This window comes from Gobius niger (assembly GCF_951799975.1).
Source record: "Gobius niger genome assembly, chromosome: 2".
NCBI lineage: Eukaryota > Metazoa > Chordata > Actinopteri > Gobiiformes > Gobiidae > Gobius > Gobius niger.
Genome location: NC_136853.1, coordinates 17,455,731 through 17,468,300, shown reverse-complemented (window position 1 = coordinate 17,468,300; position 12,570 = coordinate 17,455,731). Strand labels below are relative to the sequence as shown.

The following is a 12,570-nucleotide window of genomic DNA, read 5'->3' as shown; positions in this document are numbered from 1 at the left end:
ACATGTAGCAGTGGTCACCAACCTTTATCAGCCTGAGAGAAGAGTGTTTTTCAATCTTTCTTTCAGGGATTATTCATTAATTCCGTTACAACTACTTTATTTACACTATCACAGTAAAAGTAGCTGGTCTGAAATCTGAACTCACTATTTCCTGCCCAAAGACACTTAAAAACATGCTTAAAAGCTGCTCAGTAAATGAATGATATTTACTTTGCAGTGAAAGTCAGGCTGATGACCTGCTGGTTGGTGACCCCTGACCTGTAGAAACTGCAGCGTGCTTGTCAAACATTGGGCTCTGCTAATGTATGGAAGAAGTGCTCAGTTCCTTTGCTCTAATAAAGTTTTGTAACAACGTTTTTCTCGTATGAGTTTGAAATTGATCTCTCTAAATTGTTTCCCTCTTCACCTGCAGTGTCTCGCCTTAAAGCGCGCCTCCTTCCCCCCCTGCCCTGGCGGCGTCTGTCTCCTCTGTGGACACGCCTCAGTGAGCTTCCAGCCGCGGGCACAGAACGTCTGTCAAAGCTCTTGTGTGGCACATTGCAGCGCAGGGGCACATGGGAAAGCGATTGTGGTCTTTGTTTTGGTGGAGCTGAATGGAATAAAAGCAGCCCGTTGACTCAGCTGACTGGGCTCTCTGCTCGTCTTACATAACGCTGAAATATTACAGTCACAATGGCGCAAGAAACGGGCTCTGTTTTTAGTCGATCAGCATTCACTGGGGTTTAGTTTCTCTTTTCTTGTGATGCTCTGTCTGGCCAGGCACAATCCAGATGTGTCTCTGAAAGAAGCGAGATTTTCCGCTTGCGTTTTATCCAAGGAGCTGCCCGAGGAAAAGTTTCCTTCCTTCATCGATTCATCATTTGACACTAAAAAGAGCAATAATCATGGCACGTCCAAACTCTGAATCACTGACGGACTGTTCAACATTATACAGTCGCATGTCTTATATTAATAGGAGCATAGTGACGGCTTGTACAATAAAGGATAATAACACAATCATAGATGCTTTAATAAAAACAAAGATGATTTTCCCCAAAAGGCACTGTAGTGTTGAAAAAAACAAACAAAATGTTGCCCCAACTTCAGAAAAGAGCTCATAATCTGAAGAGAGAACTATTCTTTGTGATATGCAAAAAGACATGCTTTTTTTTGTTTGTCATGACTCATTTCTATAGTGAAGCCAAAACCAGTCTGTTTTGTCTTTTAGCTGCTGCTCAGAGGTCAGCATTGGGGCGAGGAGGGGGCCGTGTGGGAGGGGGGGCTCTGTAAGCCGGTGGTCCGTGCGGGTGTGGGGGTAGAGACCCGGTTGGTGATGGCGGCAGGAGCTCTGTGTTGGGGTCGTATGTATTATCGCATGTAGAAAATGAGACTGTGGAGGGTGGGGGAGTGCTTGGGAGGGGTGGCAGGGTGGCGGTGGGTGATGGGGGCATCTGGTCCTCGTCCGACCATCGGCACTGTTGGTGCTGGGGCAGAGTGTAGACGGGTGTGGCTGGGCGGTTGTAGATGGGATATCGAGGCGCCGGGTATGATGGGCTTCGTTTGAAAGTGATGCACTTGCCCTGTTGAAACGCACAGGGAGAAGAGTGGACGTTAAAACGCTGTTATGCAACTGTTACTGAGTAAAACATTCCTTCCGAGCACAGCTCTCACCAGATGGAAAGAGCACATTCCTCCCTCTGTCTTTTTAACTAGTGTCAAAGAAAAAATACTCTAACGACTTCTCCAGGCACTATGACAAAGCCTGTTTTTGTCTACGGTTCTGCCTTTTGTGCAATTAAAATGTTTATTCTGTTTAATCAGATAATTTAGCAGTATTAGAATAATAAAGATCTGTCAAAGCATCTAAAGCCTCTTGTTAAGTGCTGACAGCATAATATGTTGACACATTCTTTATTCTTTGTGGAGTTGAGTGTGTAACATACTTTTGCACAATACAAATGATTTCGAAATCACTCACTCTGTCTCCAGGATGTGGTCTCATCACTGACACTCTATCGTAGCCCTTTTTCAAGACGATCCACAGTGCATGAAGTTTGCCCTGAGGAAAACAAAAAAACACATTACTATCGATAAAGAAAACTCAATAAAGATGACATTTAATAACAACCAAATGTGTAACAGAATTTTTGTGCATTTGTTGGCAGCACCAAACCCATTACAACTTTATTTCCTTCAGTAATAAATTACATAGTTTCTGAGGTTGTACCTGCCTGCGTTTCCACACGTGTGTTTTCAATTGTAGGTTTTTAATGTTTTAAAACTGAGCAGACACGCACTTCCTCAAAATCTAAAAAGCAAGCAGGAACTGAAGAAAGCAAGAAGGATTTGCCCGACTTGCAAGCGCTGATCATCGAAGCATCATTAAAGTTTCTCCTCATTAAGACGAGGGCACATTCCAGGTGTTTGTTGTTTTGTTAAACGTCAGGTGTGTGGAGTATTGTAGCAACGTTCTAAACCACCGATCGTTTAATAATGATGCGGAGCCGGCCGTCGTATGGTTAATGTCTCTAAGTAAGAGCTTTATTTGTTATTGTGCAACAAAATAGTGCTCAGGTGTTAGTCCTGAGCCGCCGCTCTGGGTCAACCTGACCAGCATGTCTCTGGAGGAAACCTGGCTGCCTGTCTCCTCTGATCCCCTGAAACGGCGCCTCCTGGGTTTGTCCCTGTTTCAGAGCGTGGTGTCCTGCACTGGTCAGCTCCACCTCCTCTTTCCTCTTCCTCCTGCGCAGCTCTCTCCGCTCCACAGGGAAGAGCTTAGCCGTTCATCTGTTTCATTCTCCAGTGAACGTCCATTAGCCGGATCAATAGTGGGGACAGAAGGCATGCTGCTATGAGCCTTGCCCGGATACCTCCTTGTTTGTCCCTATTTTGTTTCCTGTAGCTCCTCTTGTGACGCCTCCACTGTGCTGCAGGTGTGGGGGCTCTTTGTGCCTCTTCAGCGTCTCAGAAGAAGAAATGTGTAGGTCTCAAATGTCTTTAGCTACAGACAGCATCTGGTCATATAAGGGGGCGGGGCTTCACCAAGGGGGAAAATAGAATCTTTAGAGAAATACAATTTTCCACTCTTTTTTGCCATTTTCTGGTGGAATATGAACTTATTTATCACACATAAATAAAGTCAAGTAACACCTTTAATGATCAACTATTTAAAAAAAAAAAAGAACAGTACCAGCCCTAACATCTGGGTATTTCTTTCAAAAACTTCCAAACTTTTCCTGTGATTCTAATTACACAACATGAATCCAGTCTGGTCATGGGTGTCAAATGTTTACTTGAATTGAAACTGAATTGCCGGGAACATGCGCCACACACAGAGTACTCACCCTGATAGGAGAGTACCATTTCTTGGAGTGGGTGGTCTTGTGTGTGTGGTAGTACGGCCATGGAGGAGGGTAATCAAACTCTTGTTCTGGCATCACCACTCGGGCATTTTTAGCTTTTTCCAGTTTTGCTCCTTCTTCAGTGGAGCCTTTATCCCCCCATCGCACCTGAGGACCAGCACAACACACACGTCAAGCCAAATATGGACCACATGTAAATCGATACGTTTGCATTAAAGCTGGGGATCTGATTATTCCTGTTCAAACAGAGAACTGTTTTAGTTTCTAGCTCTCACAATCCCTCCCACACATCCGCATTGTTCGAAGCAAATGAAGGACCCCCAAAATAATCTGCACTGATTTAGATTCTACTTCTAACTTTCTATCCATTTAGGTGAAGACAATGCAACAAGAAGAGAAAGAAAGAAAGAAAGAAAGAAAGAAAGAAAGAAAGAAAGAAAGAAAGAAAGAAAGAAAGAAAGAAAGAAAGAAAGAAAGAAAGAAAGAAAGAAAGAAAGAAAGAAAGAAAGAAAGAAAGAAAGAAAGAAAGAAAGAAAGAAAGAAAGAAAGAAAGAAAGAAAGAAAGAAAGAAAGAAAGAAAGAAAGAAAGAAAGAGAGAGAGAGAAAGAAAGAAAGAAAGAAAGAAAGAAAGAAAGAAAGAAAGAAAGAAAGAAAGAAAGAAAGAAAGAAAGAAAGAAAGAAAGAAAGAAAGAAAGAAAGAAAGAAAGAAAGAAAGAAAGAAAGAAAGAAAGAAAGAAAGAAAGAAAGAAAGAAAGAAAGAAAGAAAGAAAGAAAGAAAGAAAGAAAGAGAAAGTTGGGAGACACAGTGTGCAGTAACAGGACTCGTGGCACTCGTCTGATCTTATTTGGATTTAGTTTTTTTTTATCCTTTGAGTCCAGCCCCCATCAAACTTAATTCTACACTGGAGATTCTAACACACACACATTGTACTCCTTATAATCACTGTAGTCCTTATTCATTCACACCATACTCTGTGTTGTTAAGCGATTGTAGCCACAGCCACTCACTTTTGTCAAGGTTCTACGCATGAAAAATGTTAATGAAGCTGAAGCCACAAAATGTACATAAGCTAACACCAAATTGAATCAAGAAACCTCCACATAATAAATAATATAATAAACATTACTCCAGCACTAATGCAATCAAAACAAGGAGCAAAACACTCCTGAACAATGACACAAAACAAAAAGTTGCTTCCCTCAGCAGTTTTACCCATCACCATTTTTCACTTTTGTATATGGGAAAAGAGATTTTATGCATTTTCGAAAAGTTCTCAAAATCTATTTCTCATCTGTTGAACACCTAAAACCAAAGAGTCTGCTCCATTACGTCTGCACTGTTCAAACATCTGTACAATTATTCTAAGACTGCAGCCTGCATGGCTCTAAACCGGTTCAAGCTTTCCAAAAACATTTGCATGCTCATCTTTTTACTGGACGAGAGGCTTCCTGTTTTATTGGATAGCTTTGAACTCTGAGGTCCCTCCAGTCTTAAAGTAATTCAAACATGCTTTGTGCTGAGCTGGCAGGTCTCTCTTATGAAATCGGTGTGTTGCTGATCCACAGGACGTGACTGAGGTTCATGATATTCACAGCTTTTGTCATAATTATGATTGCATACACTCTGTGCTATACTTTGTATTGATTATTACTTCCATTCTCTTGATCCCTCCGACTCCACGCCCTCCGTAGTACGAAGCATCCACTGTGGGCCAGCGCTTTTTTGGATAATCATCCTCATCATCCTGGTGGTGTGAGAAATCAATCTATCAGTTATTTGATCCTTATCAATACGATGTTTTTTATTTGTCTAGTAAATATAGAGACATACGGAGAAGTCATCTATGATTGAAGGAGGAGGCGGCTCATGAATGACCTGTAAAAAGAAAAAAGTCACTCTTTAAAGCAAGTTTGTGTCGTGGAGGATCGATTTTCATCAATCCCAAAACACCCAACAACAATGTAGCCTAAAGTAAAGAACTATTTTCTGCAAATGCCAATGTTTTACATCAGTGGTTCCCAAGTGACAGGGCTTTGGGACCCACCATTACCTTCGGATGACAAGCCGAGGAGTTAAATAAACTGTAGTTTGTCATATATCGTATAAAATATAGTATTTTCCACACAAGTTGTTGTTGAACAAGCAGTAGATTTCCCATTAAGACTGAAATTAAGATCAATACAACCCAATAATAGACACAGAGAGTGTCTCTATGCAGCTTCAGATGGAACATATTGAATAAAAGTTCCCTATAGACTTTTGGGTCCCGACCCACCAGTAGAGAATCACTGTTTAACATTACATGACCAAGCAGGATGTTCTGACAGAACATTTTTAAAATACTGACACTATTTCTAGCATTTTAAGACTACTATAACAGGTATTTGATCACTTATTTGCATAAGGATATTTCTCAAAATTATCTTGGGGGCCAGAGGTTCTGTGCTGGAGGGCCAGATTTGGCCCCTGGGCCTGACGTTGCCTAACCCTGCTTTACAGGTGTGATGGATTTTCACTAAATATGCAAGATCTGAAATGTGCTCATAAACTTGCCCCTGTGAAGAATCGGGATGTTAGAAATGTGTTTGGACCACAACTAACAACTGAATTTACTGGCTCTCTCTTTCATCGTGCAAAACGTACGTGCAAAAGTGCAGCCAAGCCATTTGCTAATGTTGTACTTACGCAGCATTCTCTCAATTTAGAATCAGATACCCTGATACTGTAATACTGGCAGCATTAAATGGTAAAATAGGTGCAAATAAACATTGTCTTAATAAATGACCCCCAGAGTCTCTTTGTGTTGTAGAGTGAAGTGCAGCAGATGCATGTGTCGTACCACAGTGCAGCAGAGAGGCCAGAACCACCACAGCAGAACCACCGTCAACAGCAGCAACAGAATCAGCAGCGCTATGGCCACAAACCTTCCATCGGACTGAAACAGAAGCCAATGGATTCAAGAATCAGGGGGTTGATTGAATTTCTATGTGTATGAATATTGCCCTTTAATACATAATGATGAATCCCAAATGGAGAGATTATTTTTGTTCTTATCAGAGGTTGTGCATTGTTTTGGTTCTTATTTCACATGTTGTCTTGTTATGACACAATTTACAGGGACCAAAAATGGTTCTTCCCTAATTTGGGTAACTTAAAGGTGCATTATGCAACTTTTATGTGAAAACAAAGTTGATATTTGTGTGTATTTGACCTGTAGTTCCCCAGTGGCTGCATGAGTGGTCATCACGGCGCCTTTGCTTTCCATCACAGTCTCAGATGCTCCAGGATCAATTGTTTGGAAGGTTTTCACTGCTGACGGAGCCTCTCACCAGAAAACCTACTAAACAATTGATCCTGGAGCGTCGTAGAGACCAACGTGGTCGAAAGTAAAGGCTCCATGCTGACCACTCATACAGCCACTGGGTCACAACAAGGTTAAAGACGCACAAATATCCATTTTCTTCCCCACATAAAAGTTGTATAATGCACCTTTAAATTAGGGAAGCAAATTGTGCTCATTGTGTTGTTTTCATTGTGTAGTCTCACTCACACATGCGACCGCGGTGATGGTGACCGAGCTGGATATGAAGCTCAGTCCGTTGTTCATGCTGACGTAGAGAGTGGCAGACCTACAAGGACAAGAGCGATGAATGAATGTGTTTGTCAGAGCATTCTGTTTGGACACTATGACGCTCTGGAAGGCACACTCACGTCCCCTGTTTCTCCAGAACAGGTGCAGGACACAGGAGATAAGTATCTCTAACCTGAAGAGGTCTTTTCACTGCAAATAAAGGAAAGGTAAGATTTATAGTAAGATTTAAAGTCTACAAATGAAATAAAAGGCAAAAAAACCAGTGAACTGTGAAATGCAAGGTTAAGGTGGGACATTGTGCCCAGGCCTTTTGTTCTTTCAATATTGGGGCATATTGGGCTCTAAACACACCTGGAAACCAAGAAATAGGCCTCTCAATGATATATATTTTATAATTGCACTGAGTAAACATTCTGCTATAAATGTAACTGTAATTTCAAGGGTTGTTTTCTCAAAATTTGCACCAATAGACATGCAATAGTATATGATAAGTGACATCTAATTCTGGCTGATCTATCAAGCTTTTGCCCCCCTGCAAAAAAAGAAGAAGAAATCCTCTCTGTAAAAAATGTTGTATGAAATATGTCAACATAATGAACCCATTACTCTAAACGTGGCTCTCTCTTTTCTTGGTTATTTTATGCTTATGATGCCTTTAAATAACAGAAAACTAACTTTTTTATTCTTTATTACATTTCTGTCAGTAATCTACAGCTAAAGTTGGAGTAGGGACATCTCTAATTTATTTGTATTGTTGTTGAATTCCTGCACTTCCTTTGCTCATGGAAAGAGGATCAAATGCAGGAGGGCTGTGGTTTGTTTATCCTGGTGTCGAAAGACTGTCTGCGTGTGCTCGTTTCTGAAGAGAGCCACATTCCCCTCCGTCATGTGAGAAGCCTGAGCGCTACACCAGCTCGCTCAAAACACTCACAGACCTGGTTATTCTTATTTTCATCTGTGTGTGATCAGAGAGCGTCAGACTCACTCAGGGTGACTGTGTCGTTCACGCGGAAGCTGCACAACACTTTCTGAACGTCTCTGGCGTGAAGGAAGCCGTTTCCCTTGACGACCACTTGAAAGGACTCTACCGTGGGCACAGATGGAAAGTTAATACATAGATAGCAATGCAAATGGAGAAGACGGTAAGATTAAGTGATTGAACAAGAGCTGCACAATGTGAAAAAACATTAATAACCATATTACTGTGATACACGGTACATTCTGTTAAATAAAGAGCAAAGTCATTCAAAATGTCAGGGCCAAAACAAGACTAATGATGTAAATTGGGAAATCTTGACTAAAACAGAACTTTGGCACATTTTTAGGTTACCATTTGTGTTTTTAGGCTGTGTTTACAAACAATATCAGTCAGTGATTTTACAGTATATTGTGGCTTCCTGTGACTTGGATAATCATCACCTAATATTGCAATCATGTATTGTGCAGACCTCGAATACACCGTGAGCAGCTTTTACCTCCTTCACAGATGCTTGAGGGTTCAACAGCAAGGATCTCAATGCATGATCTCTTAAGGATCTTAATGAGAGAAAACAGTGAAAATCATCTTCCTGCGGTGCGTTTGGTATGTTGGTCTTACCGAGTCGATAACTCCTTGCAGGGCCTGAAATCCATCATTAACAGGAAACACGTGGTCCTTGCTGTCAGCTATGGTTGAGAGCTGAAGGACATCATATATAACTGCTTTAGTGGCATGAAAAACGGCCTCTGCTAAAGTTAAGCTGAGATACCTGTGTTTCATTAAAGTCTTTGACTCCCACACAGTAGACAGTAGCACCGAGCTGTCGAGCTCTGCCCGCCTGCTCAGCACAAAGAGAAACACTTTGAAAAGAGAGCTATAACATTTTCAGTCCCTGATGTCATCTGCTCTGGTCTGCCTTTGACAGCTGCAGGAAAACAGCTGCTCCAACATAAAAGACTGTGATGTGGCCACGACAACTTTCAAAGTGTTTTCACTGAAGAGATCAACTGTTACGTTCAGGGACAAAAGAACCTGAGTCAAAGAATCAAACCATGTATATCTTTATGTTGCTTTTTCACTCTCGGTGTCACCTCTCTTTGAGCGTCCTCAAACTGATTCTCTCGTAGCTCTCCATCTGTCAGCGCAATGATCACGCTTGCCGTTCGATGAGCTGAAAAGACAAACAGGTTTGCAGATTTGAACTATGTAGCGGGTAAAGTGAGAAATACTGTATGTTGTGAAGAAAAGAAGGTCTGGAAAAGGAAATTATGAGGCAAATGCCAGGTTTTATTATGGCTCTGTTCATTGCATTACCATATGATTCAAAAGTGTTGCAAATGATTAAGTGCTAAAGAGGAAAAATGTGGTGCCCACCATCGCCGCTCCGGTAATAGATCTGCTCACTCGCCTACAACAAGAGGTTCAGAGTCAGTGACTGTACTTTTTAAAGGATCCCATATGAATGGTTTTAGGCAAGACTTTCCCAAGGCCTTCACAGACGACATACTCTCTCCAGGCCTTTGTTCAAGAAGGTGTCTCCACCAGGCTCCACCAAGTTCAGTTCCTCCAGTCCCACATGAATCTGCTCCCTGTTAAGTGACTATCATTATACATGTATGACTTCACAAAGAAAAATACAACATGTTACCTGTCCTCGGTCAAAGGCATAAGAGTTCTTCCTGATGTTGAAAACACAATGAAGGACATCCGCAGCTGAGGACTAAAAATAAATAGACACATACTGTATAACAAACAAGACACGCATTAACAGTTTAATGTGAGTTTACCTGGTGAACTTGTGCGCCAAGTGGACAACAAAATAGTAAATCTCATTCCAGTAGCCTCGGACACTGCCAGACCTGAAGAAAAGTCACACTTTTGGAACAAACTATTCACAGAAATCCAGTTCTTCAAAAGGTCACAGAGTGAATATACAAATAGCATATCTAGTTTAAATTATTGTTTGGCTGTGGTTAAATTAGGGCTGTCAAAATTAATCACGATTAGCATTAATCAAATGTATAATTAATCACAATTAATTGCATCATATGTTTTGACCAAACACACTTCTGTATCTGAGCACACATGACCTGAAAGACAGAGCTCTTGGATTAACTACATATTAAAAGCCAGGAGTCTCCAGTATTTTCACACAATGAGGCACTTCTATGAAACAAAAGCGACAAAGAGCTACTTATGCATCAAAAAGACTTTCAACAAACATGACTTTCATTTTCATACTCTACAGCATGAATCTAAACGTTTGATTCTGTCCAAAATGTTCAGCACCAAAGAAAGTGTTTCTAAAATGTGACTCATCAAAGCTTTGGGTTGAAGAGATCCCGGCTTTAACTGTTGGGCTTTTCCCATCATTATGAAACTGTTAATATTTGGTTAAAGAAATGTGCAATCAATAATCAAATGCTTTAAATGTCAGTGTTTTTATTGACAGCCCTAGCTTAAATATTATGAGGCAGCTTCTTCTTTTTTTGCCGTTTAAATGGTTTTAATTTCCTATTCAGATCAAAGACTGTAACTAACTGTATGCTTTCAGACACTGGTGGTATCTGTGTAAAGTGGTAACCTAATAAAATTATGAGTTCAGAAAATCCCTGTGTGCCAAGTTCCCCTTAATCCAAATGCACTTTTAAAAGTAGCTGTTGCAGTCCTGTGTAAATCGACAGGACTCGATTGCTCTCGGTTTTAAGAACTACTTTAATTTTATGGGACAGAAGTTTGGACGCACTGCTCAGGACTTTACACATTTCACTTTTCCATGTGGAAACAGATTAAATTGTATTCACAGACACGAGACACCCATAATTATTTGTTTAATACACTGTGAGTAAACCAGCCACTACAATAACATCAACCCTTTTTTTAAATCTCTTTATTTGTTTCTCTAATCTTCTCCAGAGACATGTTTACAGCCTCATATTCTGCAACAGGTGCCAACATATGTGACGTCCAAATGTGTTGTGAAGAAAGGCTTGATAAACAGTTTTCCCGTTCACTCAGCGGCGCCAGTCATCTCTTTCTCCTGTTTTCATTTAAGCTGTGATGCGAGAGCGGCACAGGCAGCCAAACACACTGGGTCTTTGGAACATCTGGCTCTAATGGAGAAAGGGTTTCTGCAGCATGAACGAGGCAGAGCTAAGATCCTGGTTGTGTTTGACAAGCAAAGACCCGCAAATACATCATGCAAATAAAGATGTCATTCTGTAATCCTCAGACAAGCTGCTCACGACCTTAGGACACTGGTGATAGAAGAGCAGCACTAGATACTAATCAAGGTGTTAGGATGTCCAACAAAGAGGACCAATGAGTTTCCATAAACCTGACATTAATGACTAAATTAAACAGTTCTATCTGCTCTGGAGACAAAACACCGAAAAATATGTGAAGAATAGGATAAAATGCTTTTCTCTCATTAAAAATCGGATAGAAAACTCACTTGTCCAAAACGAAGTAGAGGTCAAATCCACCAAAGCAGGATGAACCAGCCTCCTGTTGGCCGTCCGTCTGTTGTGCAGCAGCAGGAACTAGCAGGACGGTCAGCAGCAGCGTGCCCAGGACCACTGAGAGCAGGACCTGCCTGCTCCAGCGCACAGTCATCAGGACAGGGTCAGGACGCAGATACAGGTGTCAGGTGGGAGCCTTCTGCAGAGGGATGCAGCTCACTGTGCCGGGATGTGCTCCTCTCTGAACCTCAGTCCCATCTCCTCAGCAGCTGCTGGGACAGACCGAAGAGAAGAGGGGGACAGGACACCAGCTCCCTCTGTCTGCAGCTATTTCACTGTACAGGATGGTCACTGCTCTCAAAGAAAACAAGACTTACACACACGTTTCCAAACTGGGGAATGTGCATCACTGCTTACAGCTACTTCAGGAGGAACTCAGGATCATCTGCAATTTAAGACTTTATTGACAAATATTACAAGAGACTGTAAATAAACGTTTGTGAACCATTGGTTATTTGCTTTTTACATGATACAATTTAAACAGCTATACTTTTTCAACAGTTTTGTAACGTATAAAGCGCATTTACTATCAAGATTGCACCGGCAACTTGTGACTCTTTTGACTATTCTTCAGTGCCACTTAGTGGTTAACAGGTTGCCTTACACCACACAGTACACACAGTACACAGTACACACACAGTACACACACAGTACACACACAGAACACACACAGCACACACACAGCACACACACAGCACACACACAGTACACACACAGTACACACACAGTACACACACAGCACACACACAGTACACACACAGTACACACACAGTACACACACAGTACACACACAGCACACACACAGTACACACACAGTACACACACAGTACACACACAGTACACACACAGCACACACACAGTACACACACAGTACACACACAGTACACACACAGTACACACACAGTACACACAGCTGAGAGGGGCACAGGCTTCACGTCACTTCAAGAATTGTAGATTATCTTTAGTGTTGACAAAATATCACAAACATGGGATTCAGGAGGCTAATTCTTTTACAAAGAACATGGCCATAGTTAGTTCTACTATGTAAACCTGGTTAAAGAGTGTTCTGTGTCACGATGTGGTCTCCTTTAATGATTGTTCGGATATGTGTAAGTAATAGGCCCGCTAATGCTAGT

The 12,570-nt window shown here is 41.4% G+C and overlaps 1 protein-coding gene across 1 annotated transcript; it reads right to left on the bottom strand.

Annotated features, from left to right (window-relative positions):
• Positions 1-1,166: 1,166 nt before the first annotated feature.
• Positions 1,167-11,647, bottom strand: antxr1b (ANTXR cell adhesion molecule 1b). The gene is made up of 18 exons (XM_079551693.1): positions 11,368-11,647; positions 9,701-9,772; positions 9,562-9,633; positions 9,421-9,502; positions 9,288-9,321; positions 9,005-9,084; positions 8,683-8,751; positions 8,532-8,612; positions 8,410-8,470; positions 7,920-8,018; positions 7,054-7,123; positions 6,893-6,971; positions 6,182-6,277; positions 5,173-5,217; positions 4,994-5,086; positions 3,324-3,488; positions 1,958-2,038; positions 1,167-1,559 (listed from the first exon to the last, which is right to left on the bottom strand). The coding sequence occupies exons 1-18, from the start codon at positions 11,526-11,528 to the stop codon at positions 1,215-1,217; spliced, it is 1,785 nt and encodes a 594-aa protein (XP_079407819.1). The 5' UTR covers positions 11,529-11,647; the 3' UTR covers positions 1,167-1,214.
• Positions 11,648-12,570: the final 923 nt, after the last annotated feature.